Here is a 20,142-nt window from a genome sequence, read left to right as displayed (position 1 = left end):
GAGGACCTGATGCAGGAAGGGGACCTTCTCGAAGTCTGAGTATTGGAGACCACTGCCGGCCGGTCAGGTGAGAGTCTCCATTCTCGTGGGGGAGCTGCCGAAAAAAAGCCAAAGAGGGGATGAATACATGAGAACCCGTCACAGCAGACGAAAAATCTACACGGGGTTCAAGTGTCTGAAGGACACCAAAATATGCGCGGTGGCGGGGGTGCGCCGAGCGGCCGAAACTGGCCAAAAGAGTGTTATCGGTCCTTTTACGATAGGAAAAAAAAATTCCAATCATGGCCGCCGAAGACGCACGATTTTTAGCTGCAATTTTCCCACGTTTGAGGTTTTTCATAGGTCGCGCGAGTCAAAAAAACGCAACACGTGCGCGTTTTTGATGCATGTCAGGCCTGGTTCACACCGATGCAGATTGCATTTTGCTGTGCGTTTTTGCATTCACGTTTTTGACTATTTGCGTTTGAGGTTGACCAGATTAAAAACGCAAAACGCAACGCGTGCGCATTTTTGATAGGGTTTTCGATGCATTTTTAGGCCTGGTTTTGCAGTTTGTGTTTTGTCAGTTTTGCATGCACGTTTTTTTCTTTTTTGCCCAACTTGTTGCTGGCCAAATTGAAAATGTAAAACGCATCAAAAACGCAACACGTGTGCGGTTTTTATGGGTTTTCAATGCATTTCATGCCTGGTAGACTCCAATGCAGTTTGTTTTGCAGTTGCTTTTGCATTTATGTTTTGACCATTTGCGTTTTTCTTGCCCAACTTGTTGACCAGATAAAAACGCAACGCGTGCGCATTTTTTATGGGGTTTCTATGCATGTCAGGCCTAGTTCACACCGATGCAGATTTCATTTTGTCTGTTTTGCTGTGCGGTTTTTGACTACTTGTGGTTTTAATTTTTTTTTCTTGCCCAACTTATTGACCAGATTAAAATGAAAAAACGCATGAAAAACGCATTTTTGATGGGATTTCGATGCATTTCAGGCCTGGTTCACACCAATGCAATTTGTTTGGCATTCATGTTTTGCGGTTTATTTTTTCTGCCAAACTTGTTGCTGGGCAGATTAAATATGCAAACGCATCAAAAACGCAACACCTGTGCATTTTTTTTATGGGTTTTCAATGCATTTCATGCCTGGCTCACAACAATGCAGTTTGTGTTTTGTCCATTTTGGACACGTTTGACTTGTTTTTCGGTTTTTTATTTTGCCCAACTTGTTCCTGACTAGATGAAAAATGCAAAACGCATGAAAAACGCAAAGAGCATGAACATTTTTTATGGGGTTTTGATGCATTTCAGGCCCGGTTCACACCAATGCAGTTTGTTTTGTCTGTTTTGCATTAACATTTTGACTCTATTTGCTTTTTTTTAAAAAAAAAAAAAAAAAAAAAAAAAAAAATTTTCCCAACTTGTTCCTTGCCAGATTAAAAACGCATCAAAAGGCAACACATGTTTTTGATGGTTTTCAATGCATTTCAGGCCCGGTTCACACCAATGCAGTTTGTGTTTTGTCTGTTTTTGCAGGGCGTTTTTTAATGCTTTTTTTTTTTATTGGACAACTTGAAACGCACGTTTAACTTTTTTTTTTTGTTTTTGCCCAACTTGTTGCTGGGCAGTTGAAATATGCAAAACGCATCAAAAATACAATACGTGTGCGTTTTTGATGGATTGTGCCTGGTACACACCAATGCAGTTTGCATTTTGTCCCTTTTGCAGGGCGTTTTTTTGATGCTTTTTGTTTTTATTATTGGACAACTTGTTGCCGGGCAGATTACAAACCGCAAAACACGGCAAACATGTAAAACTACAATTTCTGCAGCGTCTCCATTGAAGACTTGTGAACCAAAAACACAGAGTTTTGCATTTAAGAGTCCCTGACACTTTCCAAAAACGCAGCAGTTCAAAAACACAAAAAAAAAAACAAATAAAAAAAAAAAAAAAAAAAAAAACGTTAAATGGACTGTAGTGCATTTCTGCAAAAAGCCCTAAAAGACGCATTGTGTGAACCGGGCCTCAAATGGGGGAAGTGCGTTCTTGATGCGATTTTTTTTTTTTTTTTTTTAAACACTTGACAAATATGCACCAAAAATGCAGCAAGCAGGATTTTTATCACACCGCGAGGGAAGCGCAACGGACCAGTGTGAAAACATACATTGAATTTAAAAAAAAAAAGGGGAACACATTTTTCGTGCGCCTTTTCTTTTTTTTTCAAAGCGCTGCCAAAAACTGCTCAGGGGCAAGGTAAATGGCTGAAAATAAATTCATATTAAATTAAAAGGTTGAATATAATTGAAATTATATATATATATATATATATATATATATATATATATATATATATATAGTTTTTTTATTAATAAAAAAAAAAGAAAGAAAAAAATATAAAAAAAAAATTATATATATATTATATTAATAAAAAAAAAAAAAAAATATATATATATATATATTGAAAAAAATTATATATATATATTAATAAAATATATATATTATATTATATTATATTATTATTAATAAAAAATATATATATTATATTATTATTATTATTATTAATAAAAAAATATATATATATATATATATATAATTTTTTTTATAATATATATATATTATATTATTATATTAATAAAAAAAATATATATATATATATATATATATATATATATATATATATATATATATATATTTATTTTTTTTTTTTTATTAATAATAATAATATATTTTTTTTATTAATAATAATAATAATAATAAATATATATTTTTTTTATTAATAATAATAAATATATATTTTTTTTATTAATAATAATATATTTTTTTTTATTAATAATAATATATATTTTTCTTATTAAATAATAATAATATATATATTTTTTATTAATAATAATATATATAATTTTTTTTCCAATAATATATATATATATATATATATATTTTTTTTTTTAAATTAAAGAAAAAAAAATATAATAAAATAAAAAGTCCATTTCAGTTTTGACCAAATGCATCCTGAATTTTTGGTCCAAACAAAAAAAACAAAAACAAAAAAATAAACACAAAATTTTATATTTTGGTGCACCGCTACATGGTAGTATCCCTGTCAAGCTCCAAAAGTGTCCTTTTGACTAGGAGAGGCGACCCCGCCCATTAAAAACCACCGGAATTGAACCCTTCAAATGGCATTGTGGGCCACAAGGGGTTTAAAGCAGAAGTCCAGGCTGAACCCAACTAGTTATATTTGTGCTTCTTCCCCGGCCTCCTAACACCTATGCTGCCTCCTGTGTATGAAAGACGTGCGTACTTACCTATATTCAGCCTGGTCCGGGCAACTGATCCGGCTCTCCTGTATCAGTCGATGGTGGCTGCTGCAGGGGAGAAGAGGGAGCTTCAAAAAAAATAAATAAAAAAAATGGATGTCCCATAGGAGCCTATGGGTGACATCACCGCTCAGGTATTCCAGATGCTGTGAGGTTCTCTCTTCTCCCCTGCAGCTGCTGTGGGCTGACACAGGTTAGTCAGCGTAGGTGTGAGGACGGAGGAGGGAGCGTTGTTAAGACGGTTAGCCTGGAATTCCACTGTAATGGCAATAGTGATTCAGGGAGGTGACCAGGAGGCACTCCTACCTTGCACCCTGTTAAAGAGCAAAGTATTCAGAAATCAAGCCCCCCCCTAATCCCTGGATGTGTTTGAAAATCCAGGCAACCAGGAACAAAAAAAAAAAAAAAAACCCAAAAAACAAAACAAGAACAAAAAAAACACAAAGAGAAAATCAAAACAAAAACAAACAAAAGATGGTTCCCAAAAAGAAAAAACATTTCAAAGTTCTTCCAGGGGTACAAAGGCTTTAGCTGCATCGAGTGACAAAGCCTGATGACTGCCTGGGTTCTCACCACATGCGTTTCAGTTGCTTTTTGCAGCATCCAAAACGCACAAGTAGGGTATATGGATGCCAATGTCATAGTTCACATCAGTGCTTGCAGTTGCAATTGCAGAAAAAAAACACAAAAAAGAACAGGCTGCATTTTTCTGCAAAGAACTATACTGGAACGCGGAAAACGCATCCAAAACGGACCGAATGCATGTCCCTATATCCGCTCTCCCCGGACCCCGCATTCCTATATCCGCTCTCCCCGGACCCCGCATTCCCTATATCCGCTCTCCCCGGACCCCGCATTCCCTATATCCGCTCTCCCCGGACCCCGCATTCCCTATATCCGCTCTCCCCGGATCCCGCATTCACTATATCCGCTCTCCCCGGACCCCGCATTCACTATATCCGCTCTCCCCGGACCCGCATTCACTATATCCGCTCTCCCCGGACCCCGCATTCACTATATCCGCTCTCACCCGGACCCAGCTTCTATACCTGGTCTCCCACAGTACATACAACATGAAAATGCGATTATTTTAGTAAATATAAACTTCTAAATCCCTTTTCTCATCAGCAGTATATAGCAGTCTTGTGACTTCTATCAGTGTCCAGTCGAGCACTGGTTGAAGTGTCTAGGAGGAGTTTCATTCTCCCCTGATTGTTCTATGAGGCTGCATAACCCCTGACCCTCTGTCCGTCTCTGATTGGCCCTGTGCTGATCACATGCACCCTCCCAAGTAAAAAAAAAAAAAAAAAAAAACTCTCCAGCAATACACACCAAACTGAGCCCCCCCAATAGTCATCAAAGCCCCCTCCCGATCCAGCGATGTGCACTGAAGTCTCGGGCCCAGGGGTGGACTGACAACTCATGGGGCCCCCAGGCAATAGGGGATCATGGGGCCCTGTGTTCTTGCCCAAACTCAAAAAAGCCTATGAAAAAGGTACCAGGGGCATCTCATGGGGCCCCCTACTGACCCCCGGCCCTCGGGCAATGCCAGAGTTTCCAAATGGTCAGTCTGCTCCTGCTCGGGACTCCCTCTCATTGGCCGAGATAGAAGTGGGAGCCATTGGCTCCCACTGCTGTCAGTCACAGCCAATGAGAAGAGGGGACGGGGCCGAGTGAATGGACACATGGCGCAGCGGGTGTGCCCATAGCAAGCAATCACCGGGTGCCGGCGAGTACTCACCGGTTGGGACTGGTGACTGACAGACACATACACACAAGATATTTTTTTCGGGGTGTCAGTAGCATCTCTGGGCAGTACTCCCCCTTTAAATGACAGTTACTTACAGGCGTCTGCTCGTTGCAGGTCGTCTCTCTCAGTGCCTGAGGGTCTTTGCTGTGTTTGCAGCTTCTGCCGTTTCTCGGCCAAGGTGGCTGCGGCGGCCGATATCTCCGGAGTCGCCAAGACCCGGCGCGCTCGATCTTGCCAGCTCATCGCCCTTTCCGTTAAACACTGCAGCGCCTCCCCCTCCGGCAGCCGTACGGGCAGCTTCTGCAGAGCGACCAACAGAGACAGGATGGTCTGCAGCCGGGGGCGGCGCGACCGTACGCACAGCGGGCACAAGAAGCGGCTTGTCCCATTCCCACCAGGCCGGCGAAGGGGAGGAGTGTGTGCCGCGGTGAGAAGTCAGTCTGGGGGTGGGGACGCAATGCCCGTGAAATAAGTCCTGGCAGAGTTCGCAGCGGACCATGAGTTCCCCCGGCGGCTCGCCGCAGGCGCAAACGCAACGTCGCTCCATGGAGGAGTTCATCGTCCGGAGCCTCAGGATGCCGGCCTTCTCCTTCTGTTCACCTTCTTTGAAGGCCAGGACCTGAGAGAGACACGAATGTCCGTTACCTGAGCGCAGCGGGCGTTACATGGCGCTCATTCCGCATTACGGACTGTACTCACTATGCAGCCGGGGTCCCGAAGGTCCTGTGCAGACAGCCCCAGGCTCTCCATGTCTGACCGGTACAGACCTCGCTCCTTCTCCTTCCTCCACTGAGCCCTCTTCACATTGCTGGAGGAAACATCCGCACTGGGGCACAGCACCTACAAAACGGACAACCGGGTGAGGAGGCATCCAACTCATGGCGTTCCGCAATGGGGACTTAGGGGAAGGGAGGAGGACACCAAGGTCCAAAGCCAGGACTATCGATCCAAAGTACTCACCGACACCAATTACCAGCAGCCTATAAAGAGTAGGGGGTGGGGGTGGGGGGGAAACATGCAACTTCACACGTTTCCGAACTGCATGTGGTGTGAACAAGCCCTAAAATGTACTCTGAGTTCATGTGTCTGAAGGATGTAACTCCCCCCCCCCCCCCCCAAAATCACCCCTCTTATAGCACTATTGCCTCCCCATCCCCCCTCCTAGAACAATCCCCCTAAAATCCCCCCCCTCCTAGCACAACCCCCTAAATTCCCCCTCCCTCCTAGCACAACTCCCCTGAATCCCCCCCCTCCTAGCACAACCCCCCTAAGTTCCCCCACCTAGCACAACCCCCCCAAGTTCCCATACCTAGAACCCCCCTAAATCCCCCCTCCTAGCGCAACCCCCGAAAATCCCCTTCTCCTAGCGCAACCCCCGAAAATCCCCTTCTCCTAGCACAACCCCCAAAATCCCCTTCTCCTAGCACAACCCCCAAAATCCCCCCCTCCTAGCACAACCCCCAAAATCCCCCCCTCCTAGCACAACTCTCCAAAATCCCCCCCTCCTAGCACAACTCTCCTAAATCCCCCCCCTCCTAGCACAACTCCCCTAAATCCCCCCTCCTAGCACAACTCCCCTAAATCCCCCCCTCCTAGTACAACTCCCTAAATCCCCCCTCCTAGCACAACCCCCCTAAATCCCCCCCCTCCTAGCACAACCCCCCCTAAATCCCCCCCTCCTAGCACAACTCCCCTAAATCCCCCCCAGCACAACTCCCGTAAATCCCCCCCAGCACAACTCCCGTAAATCCCCCCCTCCTAAATTCCTCCTCCTAGCACAACCTCCCTAAATCCCCCCCTCCTAGCACAACCTCCCCATTAAAAAAACCCCACTCCTAGCAAAACCCACCCAAATCCCTAGCACAGCCTCCCTCTCCTAGCACAACCCAAATCACCATCCCAGCACCCCCCCCCCCAATTAAAAAAAAAAAAAAAACCCTCCTAGCACACACAGCCCAGCTCCCTCTTCACAGGATCTGAGTGACAGCAGCAGACGTCAATAGCTACCTTGTGCTGACACTGTGTCCTGTGGAGGAGAAAAAAAAAAAAAAAAAAGGGAAAAATGAAAAGAAGAAAAGAAGAAAAGAAGAAAAAGGGAAAATGAAAAGAAGAAAAGAAGAAAAGAAGAAAAAGGGAAAGAAGAAAAGAAGAAAAAGGGAAAAATGAAAAGAAGAAAAGAAGAAAAGGGAAAAATGAAAAGAAGAAAAGAAGAAAAAGGGAAAAATGAAAAGAAGAAAAGAAGAAAAAGGGAAAAATGAAAAGAAGAAAAGAAGAAAAAGGGAAAAATGAAAAGAAGAAAAAGGGAAAATGAAAAGAAGAAAAGAAGAAAAAGGGAAAAATGAAAAGAAGAAAAAAAAGGGAAAAATGAAAAGAAGAAAAAGAAGAAAAGGGAAAAATGAAAAGAAGAAAAAAAAGGGAAAAATGAAAAGAAGAAAGAAGGGAAAAATGAAAAGAAGAAAAAGAAGGGAAAAATGAAAAGAAGAAAAAGGGAAAAATGAAAAGAAGAAAAAAGGGAAAAATGAAAAGAAGAAAAAAGGAAAAATGAAAAGAAGAAAAAGGGAAAAATGAAGAAAAAAAAAAAGGGAAAAATGAAGAAAAAAAAAAGGGAAAAATGAAAAGAAGAAAAAAGGGAAAAATGAAAAGAAAAAAGAAAAGAAAGGAGAGCAGCGCGGTGAGAGACAGACCCAGGGCAGGACTGCGATTGGCCTCAGGTCAGTATAAAGGTACAATACACTGTTTCACCATCATGCAGCAAATACATGGAGTCGATATTTTTCTAGGCAGACTTTCGTACCTCCAGTAGGGTGAAGCACGAGTTCTTCTTCAGGAAGGTCTTGGCCGCCTTGTCCCTCCAGGAGTGCGCGGCGGTCACTTGTACCTCTAGCTGATGCAGCTCGTCCATTTTCAAAGGTAAGTCCCGGCCCACAGCCACCAGTCCCTCCAGGTCATCCAGGCAAGGGTAATGGTCCCCGCTCTAGGAGAAGCACACAGAGAGGCCTCAACCCCAGCACCAGATCTGCCATCGTGCACACAATCCCGGCACACACACACGACATTCTATCACGTGGTGGGTTTGCGGTCCTGCGTAGGTCCCTGTATAGGTGGCCACGCTGGTGTCACCCTTTACCTGAATCTCATCCACATCGGCACTCCAGGCTCTGGCCTTAAAAAGGGCCTCCTTCAGGCTGAGGGTATTGGGGAGCTGCACCGGGATGTTCTCCGCCTCTTTGATGATCGCCTCCAGTGTTGCAGGCGGATGCTTGTGTCTGAAAAACGAATAAAAAGGAAACAATTAAAGTGAGCGATCCTCCAATACGGCTTCATGTAACCACTTCCCATCTGGCCCCCACATTCACAGCTTGTGCCGCTCCATGGGATCTGGTGCCCGCTGTGTCCTCCGGAACGCCGATTGCTGTAAGTCCCGGGACCTCTGTGTGAGGTCCTGATCATGTGATCATCGATTGGCCAATCAGTGATCACATAAATATAGTAAACACGATGTCACTTCTGACATCATTGCGTACTACTTGTGAAATCTGTGAATGATCACATGGTACAGGGATTGTCACAACAGCCCTGTACCATGTGACAAGCTGTGACCAATCACAGCTCACACAGTAGTTCTCAATGGCTGAAGAAGAAATGGTTGTGAAATCCGTGAATGATCACAGAGGTCACATGGTACAGGGCTATTCACAACAGCCTTGTACCATGTGACAAGCTGTGACCAATCACAGCTTACATAGTAGTTCTCAATGGCTGCAAGAATGCAGCTAAAGACAGAGAAATGATTGCATTTACATCCTTTATGGGTGTAAAGGAGATCAGTGTAAAAAAAGGAAAACAAAAAAAATAATCACCCCCCACAAGTAGTACAGAGTCACTATGGTGACACTGTACCGCTAGGGTGACGGTATGTAAAAAAAAAAAAAAAAAAAAAAAAAAAAAGTAAAAAAATATATTTTGAAAAATGATAATTTTTGGTTATAAACTAATTTGGGTTATTTTCTTTTACTAAAAAGATAACTGAATACATTTTGGCCAAGATTTATGCAGAAAGATTATTTATTTCCAAACTTTTATAAGAAAAACACCTTTTTTCAAAATTGGACATTTCATTTATATAGCAAAGAAAATAAAAATCCCCAGCAGTGATTAAATACCACCAAAATAAAAAAGGTTTTATCTGTCTCAAAAAAAATGCTAAAAAAAATTCATATGGGTCCAATGTTGCATGACCGCGCAATTGTCATTCAAAGTGTGACAGCGCTGAAAGCTGGCCTGGACTGGAAGGGGGGGTGGAAGCGTGCGGACCGGAAGGGGGGGGGGGGGGGGGGGGAGGAGGGGAGAGAAGCGTGCGGACCGGAAGGGGGGGGGGGGGGGGGAGGGGAGGGAAGCGTCCGGGCCGGAAGGGGAAGCGTCCGGGCCGAAGGGGGGGGGGGGAAGGCGTCCGGGCCGGAGGGGGGGGGGGGGGGGAAGAAGCGTCCGGGCCAGAAGGGGGGGGAAGAAGCGTCCGGGCCAGAAGGGGGGGGGGGGGAAGCGTCCGGGCGGAAGGGGGGGGGGGGGGGGAAGCGTCCGGGCCGGAAGGGGGGGGGGGGGGAAGCGTCCGGGCCGGAAGGGGGGGGGGGGGGAAGCGTCCGGGCCGGAAGGGGGGGGGGGGGGGAAGCGTCCGGGCCAGAAGGGGGGGGGGAAGCGTCCGGGCCGGAAGGGGGGGGGGGGAAGCGTCCGGGCCGGAAGGGGGGGGGGGAAGCGTCCGGGCCGGAAGGGGGGGGGGGAAGCGTCCGGGCCGGAAGGGGGGGGGGGAAGCGTCCGGGCCGGAAGGGGGGGGGGGAAGCGTCCGGGCCGGAAGGGGGGGGGGGAAGCGTCCGGGCCGGAAGGGGGGGGGGGGGGGGGGGGAAGCGTCCGGGTCGGAAGGGGGGGGGGGGGAAGCGTCCGGGTCGGAAGGGGGGGGGGGGGGGAAGCGTCCGGGTCGGAAGGGGGGGGGGGGGGGAAGCGTCCGGGTCGGAAGGGGGGGGGGGGGGGAAGCGTCCGGGTCGGAAGGGGGGGGGGGGGGGGGAAGCGTCCGGGTCAGAAGGGGGGGGGGGGGGGGGAAGCGTCCGGGTCAGAAGGGGGGGGGGGGGGGGAAGCGTCCGGGTCGGAAGGGGGGGGGGGGGGGGGAAGCGTCCGGGTCGGAAGGGGGGGGGGGGGAAGCGTCTGGGGTCCGGAAGGGGGGGGGGGGGGGAAGCGTCTGGGTCGGAAGGGGGGGGGGGGAAGCGTCCGGGCCGGAAGGGGGGGGGGGGGGGAAGCGTCCAGGCCGGAAGGGGGGGGGGGGGGGGGGGGAAGAGTCCGGGCCGGAAGGGGGGGGGGGGGAAGCGTCCGGGCCGGAAGGGGGGGGGGGGGGGGGGGGAGAAGCGTCTGGACATGAAGTGGTGAATGTACTGATGAGCGCAGATCTGATCACCTGGCCTCCAAGCACATCTGAGCCTTTTCCTCCCAGCGCAGAGCGATGGCGATCAGATCCTGCAGTTCGCTGCGAGCTTTCTCCACCGCGGGGCTCTCGGCCACCTCCACGGCCTCCTGCAGCAGAGAACGCAATTCCTGAAGCGTGCCCGACCTGCCAGCGACCAGAGCTGCCCGCACCCGCGATAGCCACTCCCCCTGGCGCATGTTCCTCTCCAACTGCTCGGCTTCCGGTGGCAGCACTCCCAGAGAACGGCACCGCTCTACCATGTCCTGCATCTGGGGGGCGCTATCCGGCAGAGACTGCAAGCACTTCTTTGCTTCTTCTTGCAAGACTTTTGCCTTTTCCAAGAGGTCCTGAGAAAGGAGAGAAATAAAAAACAAAACAAAAAAAAAAAACAAAAAAAAAAAAACTTTATGACGCCTCTGTACTGCGCAGTTTGCTGAATATTAGCAGACTGCAGGAAGCATTACCTCCAGCTTTGGCAGCTGATTCAGGACACACGGAAGAGCTTGGATACGATGAATGAGCTTATGTAAACTGTCCAGAGTCACAACCGCAGTGCTACTCCTACAGAAAACCGACAGGAGAAAACGTATCAAAAACATTCATACCGAAGTGCCCCATCATTGGTATCAGTGGGAGGAATAGTGCCCCATCATTGGTGTCAGTGGGAGGAATAGTGCCCCATCATTGGTGTCAGTGGGAGGAATAGTGCCCCATCATTGGTGTCAGTGGAAGGAATAGTGCCCCATCATTGGTGTCAGTGGGAGGAATAGTGCCCCATCATTGGTGTCAGTGGAGGAATAGTGCCCCATCATTGGTGTCAGTGGGAGAATAGTGCCCCATCATTGGTGTCAGTGGGAGGAATAGTGCCCCATCATTGGCGTCAGTGGGGGGAATAGTGCCCCATCATTGGTGTCAGTGGGGGGAATAGTGCCCCATCATTGGCGTCAGTGGGAGGAATAGTGCCCCATCATTGGTGTCAGTGGGAGGAATAGTGCCCCATCATTGGCGTCAGTGGGAGGAATAGTGCCCCATCATTGGTGTCAGTGGGAGGAATAGTGCCCCATCATTGGTATCAGTGGGAGGAATAGTGTCCCGTCATTGGTGTCAGTGGGAGGAATAGTGTCCCGTCATTGGTCTCAGTGGGGGAATAGTGCCCCGTCATTGGTATCAGAGGGAGGAATAGTGCCCCATCATTGGTGTCAGTGGGAGGAATAGTGCCCCATCATTAGTGTCAGTGGGAGGAATAGTGCCCCGTCATTGGTGTCAGTGGGAGGAATAGTGCCCCGTCATTGGTATCAGAGGGAGGAATAGTGCCCCATCATTAGTGTCAGTGGAAGGAATAGTGCCCCATCATTGGTGTCAGTGGAAGGAATAGTGCCCCATCATTGGTGTCAGTGGGAGGAATAGTGCCCCATCATTGGTATCAGTGGGAGGAATAGTGCCCCATAATTGGTGTTAGTGGGAGGAATAGTGCCCCATCATTGGTGTCAGTGGGAGGAATAGTGTCCCATCATTGGTATCAGTGGGAGGAATAGTGCCCCATCACTGGTATCAGTGGGAGGAATAGTGCCCCATCATTGGTGTCAGTGGGAGGAATAGTGTCCCATCATTGGTGTCAGTGAGAGGAATAGTGCCCCATCATTGGTATCAGTGGGAGGAATAGCGCCCCATCATTGGTGTCAGTGGGAGGAATAGTGCCCCATCATTGGTATCAGGGGGAGGAATAGTGCCCCATCATTGGTGTCAGTGGGAGGAATAGTGCCCCATCATTGGTATCAGTGGGGGGAATAGTGCCCCATCATTGTATCAGTGGAGGAATAGTGCCCCATCATTGGTATCAGTGGGAGGAATAGTGCCCCATCATTGGTGTCAGTGGGAGGATTAGTGCTCCAAGGACCAGATAAAAGGCAAGCACAGGGCCACATCGGCCCTGGGACGCAGTTTGGAGACCCCCTGCTCTAGAATGAAGACCCAGCACTCCAGTATCGGTCACACATTCACACTTCCCTACACCGAAACCACCAACCTGGTTGGGCGTGGCTTGTCCAGCAGTTTCTGGGACTCGGTGACACACGATTCGGTTTCTTTGATGAGATTTCTCAGCTCCTGCAACAAATCATTCTGTGCAAATTTCTTCTCTGCAGCCTCGGCCTGTAAAACTCGCAGATGTTCGAGCTCTGAGGAAAAAAAACGAAAATTGAGAACAATTACAAAACAGATCAAAGAAAACAAAAACAAAAAAAGGCCGGGAGTCTCTACCTGTCTTGCCGCCATCTTGGAACTCCAGAGCACGCCGCACTTTACTTTGCCCAGGTGTCGAAGGACTCAGCTCGACCTTTTAACTTGTGTAACATGGCTGGAAGTTCGTCCAGGGTGTAACGATACCTGAAATTCGACAAACCGATAAAAATTGTGATAACTACATCCAGGCAAACACCAAAACACGGCACAGAGACAGACGGCGAGCACGGATTCCTACAGAGATTTCGGTTTCAAAAAACACGCACAAGCTACCTGGGAGAAGGTGAACAAGCGGGTGCGAAGGCAAGCTACCTTGGAGATGGCCAGCGAGCGGGCGCACCACCTAGAAGGCTAGCGAGTGGGCCGTGCTGGCAAGCTACCTAGGAGACGGCCAGCATGGGAGCAGGCAAGCTACCTGGGAGACGGCCAGCATGGGAGCAGGCAAGCTACCTGGGAGACGGCCAGCATGGGAGCAGGCAAGCTACCTGGGAGACGGCCAGCAAGTGGGCACACCGGCAAGCTACCTAGGAATGGCGGCAAGCGAGCAGGCGCGCCACCTCGGAGGTGAACAAGCGGGCGTGCCGGCAAGCTACCTGGGAGATGGCCAGCGAGCAGGCGTGCCACCTGGGAGAAGACCAGAAAGTGGGTGTGCCGGCAAGCTACCTGGGAGATGGCCAGTGAGCAGGCGCGTCGCCACCTGGGAGATGGCCAGTGAGCAGGCGCGTCGCCACCTGGGAGCAGGTGAACAAGCGGGTGCGACAGCAAGTCACCTTGGAGATGGCCAGCGAGCAGGCGTGCCACCTGGGAGAAGACCAGAAAGTGGGTGTAACGGCCAAGCTACCTGGGAGATAGCCGGCGAGCAGTCGTGCCGCCACCTGGGTGCGCCGGCAAGCTACCTGGGAGAAGACCAGGAGCAGGCGTTCCACCTGGGAGGAGACCAGGAAGCAGGCGTTCCACCTGGGAGGAGACCAGGAAGCAGGCGTTCCACCTGGGAGGAGACCAGGAAGCAGGCGTTCCACCTGGGAGGAGACCAGGAAGCAGGCGGTTCCACCTGGGAGGAGACCAGGAAGCAGGCGTTCCACCTGGGAGAAGACCAGGAAGCAGGCGTTCCACCTGGGGAGAAGACGAACAAGTGTGTGCGCCGGCAAGCTACCTGGGACAAGGCCAGCGAGCGGGCGCACCGGCAAGCTACCTGGGAGATAACCAGTAAGAGGGCGTGCCACCTGGGAGATGGCTGGCGCGCGGGCGTGCCGGCAAGCTACCTGGGAGATGGCACAGCGCGCCGGCAAGCTACCTGGGAGATGGCCACAGCGCCCGGCAAAGCTACCTGGGAGATGGCCACATCGCGCCGGCAAGCTACCTGGGAGATGGCCACAGCGCACGGGTGTGCCGCCAAGCTACCTGGGAGATGGCCAGCTATAACAAGCCCAGGTTCGCACAGGAGGAGCAGTAGGGAAACCGCATGCGTTTTTAACAGACGCATTCCTGTTGAAACCATATGCTATTCTTTGCACCACCATTGGCCTCCATACATTTTGTATCGGCATAAAATTGCACCGCAAATTATCGGTTCCAGGCATTGGGAGCATTTTCATGAGAGCTCATGAAAATGCTTACTACTGACTCCGATAACAGCGCATCCGTAGTCATCAGCACATAAAAACCTCAAATTTCCTTGTCCGGGGTGAAAATATTGACAGTAGGGAGTTGGCGTTACAGCCAAGCGAGCGGCATTTTCCGAAGCCGGCAGATGCAGGTCCACGGTTTTTGAACGGAAGCAGCTTCTACAGGGGTGACGGTCAGGTGAAGGCACAAATCCTGAACCCTCGCTCACACAAACCCTGGAGATCCCAAAGCCTTCTGACTCTGCGGCTACATTGGGCAATGCGGCGCGCACTGACACCAGACTTGGGAGGACGCAGCACACACCTGAGATACTGTCGGGAAGGCGGGCACTGACACAAATCATCGATGTGATACAGGCACACCAGGCCCTGAGGGCAGCTGTAACAGGCCAAGGCAGACAGGAAGCAGGTGGTCTTGCACTTCTGACACTGTCTTTCGTCATCCGGGAGGAGCTCGAAGGCTTCCCGCTCCGCTTCGAGACCCCCCTCTCCATCAAGGCTTTCCGCAACCTGCGCTCCTCCTGCACCAACAAGAGCATCTCCTTGTGGACGGCCGCGGCCAGGCTCAGGTCCAGTCTTTCCGGGCACGCGGCCATCTTGCAAATGAGCTCTTCGTGGGAGAAGACGCAGTATCTGCGCAGGCGGCGGTAATGCTCGATACATTTTCTTCCTGCTGGGAGCTGAAAGTAGAAAGAAGGAAACGTTGTCAGATAATGCACCACAAATGAGCTTTTATTTTGAAGAAATTATATAACAGATCATCCAAAAAAACAAAAAAAAAACCAAACATTAAAACGGAATGTGATATAACACCGCCCATCCCCAACACACACAGACTGTACAGATCTCGGGAAGACAATCACGGATATAGGCAACATCTAGAACAGGTAGAGATGAACCGCACCATCCACATCCCCCAAACAAAGAAAAAACACAAGAAGAAAAAAAACACAAAAGACAAAAAACAAGGAGAGGGGGGGGGGGGGGGGGGAGAGAGAGAGAGAGAGAGAGAGAGAGAGAGAGAGAGAGAGAGAGAGAGGGGGGGGAGAGAGAGAGAGAGAGAGAAAGAAAGAGAGAGAGAAAGAGAGAGCGAAAGCGAGAAAGAGAGAGCGAAAGCAAGAAAGAAAGAAAGCGAAAAGCGAAAGAAAGAAAGCGAGAAAGAAAGAAAGAAAGAAAGAAAAAGCGAAAAAGCGAAAGAAAGAAAGCGAGAAAGAAAGAAAGAAAGAAAGAAAGAAAGAAAGCGAGAAAGCGAAAGAGAAAGAAAGAAAGCGAAAAAGCGAAAGAGAAAGAAAGAAAGCGAAAAAGCGAAAGAGAAAGAAAGAAAGCGAAAAAGCGAAAGAGAAAGAAAGAAAGCGAAAAAGCGAAAGAGAAAGAAAGAAAGCGAAAAAGCGAAAGAGAAAGAAAGAAAGCGAAAAAGCGAAAGAGAAAGAAAGAAAGCGAAAAAGCGAAAGAGAAAGAAAGAAAGCGAAAAAGCGAAAGAGAAAGAAAGAAAGCGAAAAGCGAAAGAGAAAGAAAGAAAGCGAAAGAGAAAGAAAGAAAGCGAAAAAGCGAAAGAGAAAGAAAGAAAGCGAAAAAGCGAAAGAGAAAGAAAGAAAGCGAAAAAGCGAAAGAGAAAGAAAGAAAGCGAAAAAGCGAAAGAGAAAGAAAGAAAGCGAAAAAGCGAAAGAGAAAGAAAGAAAGCGAAAAAGCGAAAGAGAAAGAAAGAAAGCGAAAAAGCGAAAGAGAAAGAAAGAAAGCGAAAAAGCGAAAGAGAAAGAGAAGAAAGAAAGCGAAAAAGCGAAAGAGAAAGAAAGAAAGCGAAAAAGAGAAAGAAAGAAAGCGAAAAAGCGAAAGAAAAAGCGAAAAACGAAAGAGAAGAAAGAAAGCGAAAAAGCGAAAGAGAAAGAAAGAAAGCGAAAAAGAGAAAGAAAGAAAGCGAAAAAGCGAAAGAAAAAGCGAAAAAGCGAAAGAGAAAGAAAGAAAGCGAAAAAGCGAAAGAAAGAAAGCGAAAAAGAAAGCGAAAAAGCGAAAGAAAGCAAGAAAGAGAAAGAAGAGAAAAAGAGAGAAAGAAAGAAAAAAAAAAAAAAAAAAGAAGAAATAAAGTAAGCGAAAAAGAGAGAACAAGAAAGAGAAAGAAAGAAAGCAGGAAAAAAAAAGAGAAAAAGAGCGAGAGAAAGAAAGAGAAAGAAAGAAAGAAAGAAAGAAAGAAAGAAAGAAAGAAAGAAGAAAGAAAGAAAGAAAGAAAGAAAGAAAGAAAAAGAAAAGAAAAAAGAAAGAAAGAAAGAAAGAAAGAAAGAAAAAGAAAAGAAAAAGAAAGAAAAGAGAGAAAAAAAAGAAAGAAAAAGAGAGAATAAAAAGAAAGAAAAGAGAGAAGGAAAGAAAGAAAGAGATGAAAAGGAAAAAAGAAAAAAATCTCCAGAACTTGTGTCTTCAGGTGACCTGCAGTGGAGATATAAACCATCTCGTAGAGAATTGATTTTGGAGTTTTGCACTACAAATTGGTTCGGTGTGAACGGGGCCTAAAAAGCAGCAACAATCAGCAGATCGCTCCATAAAATCACGATATAAATCGATGGGAAATCCTCGGACTCACCCAATCAGCGGTGCAGAAGTTGACGGCCTCAGCAAAGTTGTATCCCTGGTTGAAGCCGCTGTGATAGGCTCGTGGGAAGGTGATGACAAACTCGCCGGCACATTGGTTGGTGCGAACAACCTAAAAAAATATATAAAAATGGATAAAACCAGCATAAGATGAACGCAGGTCAGAGTGCACCAGGGTGAGAGGACGACACACATTGGGGTACCTTCAGTGACACACAGATCACCCCAAAATATCAGGAAAACTACGAAGCAGAACTGACCGGAACGCCGTGTGACATGAGTGTGTTGGGGTTCATCAGCGTCACCAACTGGTGCAGCAGATCTGGTTGGCTGTCAAAGAGCTCCGGTGTCAGCTTCTTCATGACCCCTTCAAGCTGTTCGGCGGATGAGGATGGCACCCCGTACCAGGTCTTGGGTTCACCCCTGCACATGGGCAATAGAACGGCATGAGTACACCACGTCCCAAATACAACGCCCCCTACTGGATTCACTCTACATGATGGGCCACTAGTCCTGTGCCGGCACCTCCCTGGCTGCATGCTTCTTCTTGAATTCTGGCTGCGGTCACACTTGTGCGGGTGCAGGACAGATGATATAGAAAAGAAAAAAAAAAAATTGCACCTGTTGCCGCATCTGTAACCAAAACCGCGATGATCCTGTGCAGATCTGCCATTCATTCTACAAAGGGATTGCAAGTTTTTTTTTTGCTTTTTTTATGCCATGGGCAAAAAAATAAATAAATAATAACGGCGTTTTTTTGTTTTTCTACGGCAAAAAACAAAAAAAAAAGAAAAAAAAAAAAAAGGCATTTTTGTTTTTCTACGGGCAAAAAAAGGCTTTTTTGTTTTCTACGGGCAAAAAAAGGCATTTTTGTTTTCTATGGGCAAAAAAAGGCATTTTTGTTTTCTATGGGCAAAAAAAAGGCATTTTTGTTTTCTATGGGCAAAAAAAAGGCATTTTTTTTTTGCTATGGGCAAAAAAAAGGCATTTTTTTTTGCTATGGGCAAAAAAAAGGCATTTTTTTTTGCTATGGGCAAAAAAAAGGCATTTTTTTTTTGCTTTGGGCAAAAAAAAGGCTTTTTTTTTTTGCTATGGGCAAAAAAAGGCATTTTTGTTTTCTATGGGCAAAAAAAGGCATTTTTGTTTTCTATGGACAAAAAAAGGCATTTTTGTTTTCTATGGGCAAAAAAAGGCATTTTTGTTTTCTATGGGCAAAAAAAGGCATTTTTGTTTTCTATGGACAAAAAAAGGCATTTTTGTTTTCTATGGGCAAAAAAAAAGGCATTTTTGTTTTCTATGGGCAAAAACTCAGTTTTTTTTTTTGCCATCCATGTCCCATTGGGGAGCTTTATCTTCACTTCCTGTCCCATAGTCAATACAGGAAGTGAGAGGAAACCCCTGCAAAGTAGAACTACAGGCAACCCCCCCCTCCAATTTTGGATAGAGCGAGGGATGATAAAAACCCGTCAAGACTTTTTTCGCCATCTGTGTCCCTCTGCAGAGATTTGCCTTCACTTCCTGTCTGTCGCATGGCAAACAGGAAGTGAGGAAATCCCTGCAAATGAGAAATTCAAGGTCTCCCAAACCAGTGTCCCCATAGAAAGATTTCCCCTCTGTTACTTTTCTGGGGACAACCCAAAATGTGGGATTAATCTTTTGCTTTCAATCATAATAGAAAAAAACAGGATGAATGGAGAGGGTGAATCTCCTCGAGTCTGGGTGCACGCCTATGCAGGTTGCGTTTGATGCGTCTCTGCATTGCGCTTTGTGTTGCATTTTTGACGCGTTTTGCAGGTTGTATTTTTTTCTTGTTGCTAGGCAGATTTTAAATGCAAAACGCATCAATAACGCGGCAAGAATGCACTACAAGTTTTTGTTTTTTTTTTATCCCTATGGGCAAAAAAAGTTTTGTTTGTTTTTCATTCGAATGGTCAAAAAAGTTTTTTTTCTTTTTTTTTGCCCATAATCCTATGGGCAAAAAAACTTTTTTTTTTTTTCTTTTATTCCTATAAGCAAAAAAACTTTAATGTGTTTTATTCAAATGGCCAAAATACGGTTTCTTTTTTTTTTTTTTTATTCCTATGGGCAAAAACTTTTGTTATTTATTCTAATGGACAAAATACGTTTTTTTTTTTTAATTTTTTTTAAATTTCTATGGGCAAAAAAACAACTCTGTTTTTTATTGCAATGAGCAATAAACGTTTTTTTATTCCTTTGGGCAAAAAGTTTTTTTTCTTTTTTTTGCCCATAATCCTATGGGCTAAAAACCTTTATTTTTATTTTATTTTTTTTATTCCTATGGGCAAACCAGGTTTTTTGTTTTTCATTCCAATGGGCAACAAACTTTTTTTTTGGTTTTATTTTAATGGGCAAAATAAGTTTGTTTTTTTAATTTCTATGGGCAAAAAAAAAAAAATTTGTTTTTTATTCTATTGAGCAATAAACTTTTTTTTTTTTATTCCTTTGGGCAAAAAATGTTTTTTTTTCTTTTTTTGCCCATAATCCTATCGCCAAAAAAATCTTTTTTTATTCCTAAGGGCAAAAAAGGTATTTTCTTTATTCCTATAAGCGGAAAAACTTTGTTTTTTTATTCAAATGGGCAAAATAAGTTTTTTTTTTTTTTTTTTTTAATTTCTATGGGCAAAAAAACTCCAAAAATTGCAATGAGCAATAAAACGTTTTTTTATTCCTTTGGGCAAAAAGTTTTTTTTCTTTTTTTTGCCCATAATCCTATGGGCTAAAAAACCTTTATTTTTATTTTATTTTTTTATTCCTATGGGCAAACCATGTTTTTTGGTTTTTCATTTTAATGGGCAACAAACTTTTTTTTTTTTTTTTTATTCCTATGAGCAAAAAAGGTTTTTTCTTGTTTTTTATATTCCAATGGGCAAAAAACGTTTTTTTTTTTTCTCGTATTACTATTCTAGGGACAGCTCAAATTTTGGGTTGTCCCCAGGGGAACTCTCCTTCGCTGACTATAAGCAGGCGTAGTAGAGTTGATGGATCGTCCAGACCCGACATACTGACCAGTGAAGATAGTTGATGGAATAGCTCCAGTGATCTTCGATGTGCCAACAAAAAGCGGAGAACACCATTCCCACGTACAGCCACGGCACCTTCATGCCGGAAATGTCGGCGTTGATGTGGCACAGCACTGACTGCTCCAGCACCGGCATCACGTTCAGGTTCCA

General features: G+C 46.2%; 1 protein-coding gene across 1 annotated transcript in view; it reads right to left on the bottom strand.

Moving 5' to 3' along the window:
• Nucleotides 1-24: 24 nt before the first annotated feature.
• The window catches only part of LOC149435524 (lysine-specific demethylase 5C-like), a gene marked incomplete at its 3' end in the record, with an annotated part of 40,981 nt that continues 20,863 nt past the window's right edge, over nt 25-20,142 (bottom strand). Inside the window, 17 exon segments of the mRNA XM_089662577.1 lie at nt 25-94; nt 5,152-5,205; nt 5,207-5,437; nt 5,439-5,675; nt 5,756-5,896; nt 7,851-8,030; nt 8,184-8,322; nt 10,497-10,852; nt 10,970-11,066; nt 12,532-12,682; nt 12,765-12,810; nt 12,812-12,890; nt 14,676-14,850; nt 14,853-15,051; nt 16,944-17,063; nt 17,212-17,374; nt 19,979-20,142. The exon segment at nt 19,979-20,142 is cut by the window's right edge and continues 18 nt beyond it. Of these exon segments, the coding sequence (XP_089518703.1) occupies nt 25-94; nt 5,152-5,205; nt 5,207-5,437; nt 5,439-5,675; nt 5,756-5,896; nt 7,851-8,030; nt 8,184-8,322; nt 10,497-10,852; nt 10,970-11,066; nt 12,532-12,682; nt 12,765-12,810; nt 12,812-12,890; nt 14,676-14,850; nt 14,853-15,051; nt 16,944-17,063; nt 17,212-17,374; nt 19,979-20,142 (2,602 nt within the window).

The sequence above is a fragment of the Staurois parvus genome, unplaced genomic scaffold, assembly GCF_062004578.1.
Source record: "Staurois parvus isolate SC_StPar_1 unplaced genomic scaffold, SC_StPar_1.0 ptg001491l, whole genome shotgun sequence".
Classification (NCBI taxonomy): domain Eukaryota; kingdom Metazoa; phylum Chordata; class Amphibia; order Anura; family Ranidae; genus Staurois; species Staurois parvus.
The sequence above is the reverse complement of the archived record's forward strand: the minus strand, read 5'-3'. Positions and strand labels throughout refer to the sequence as shown.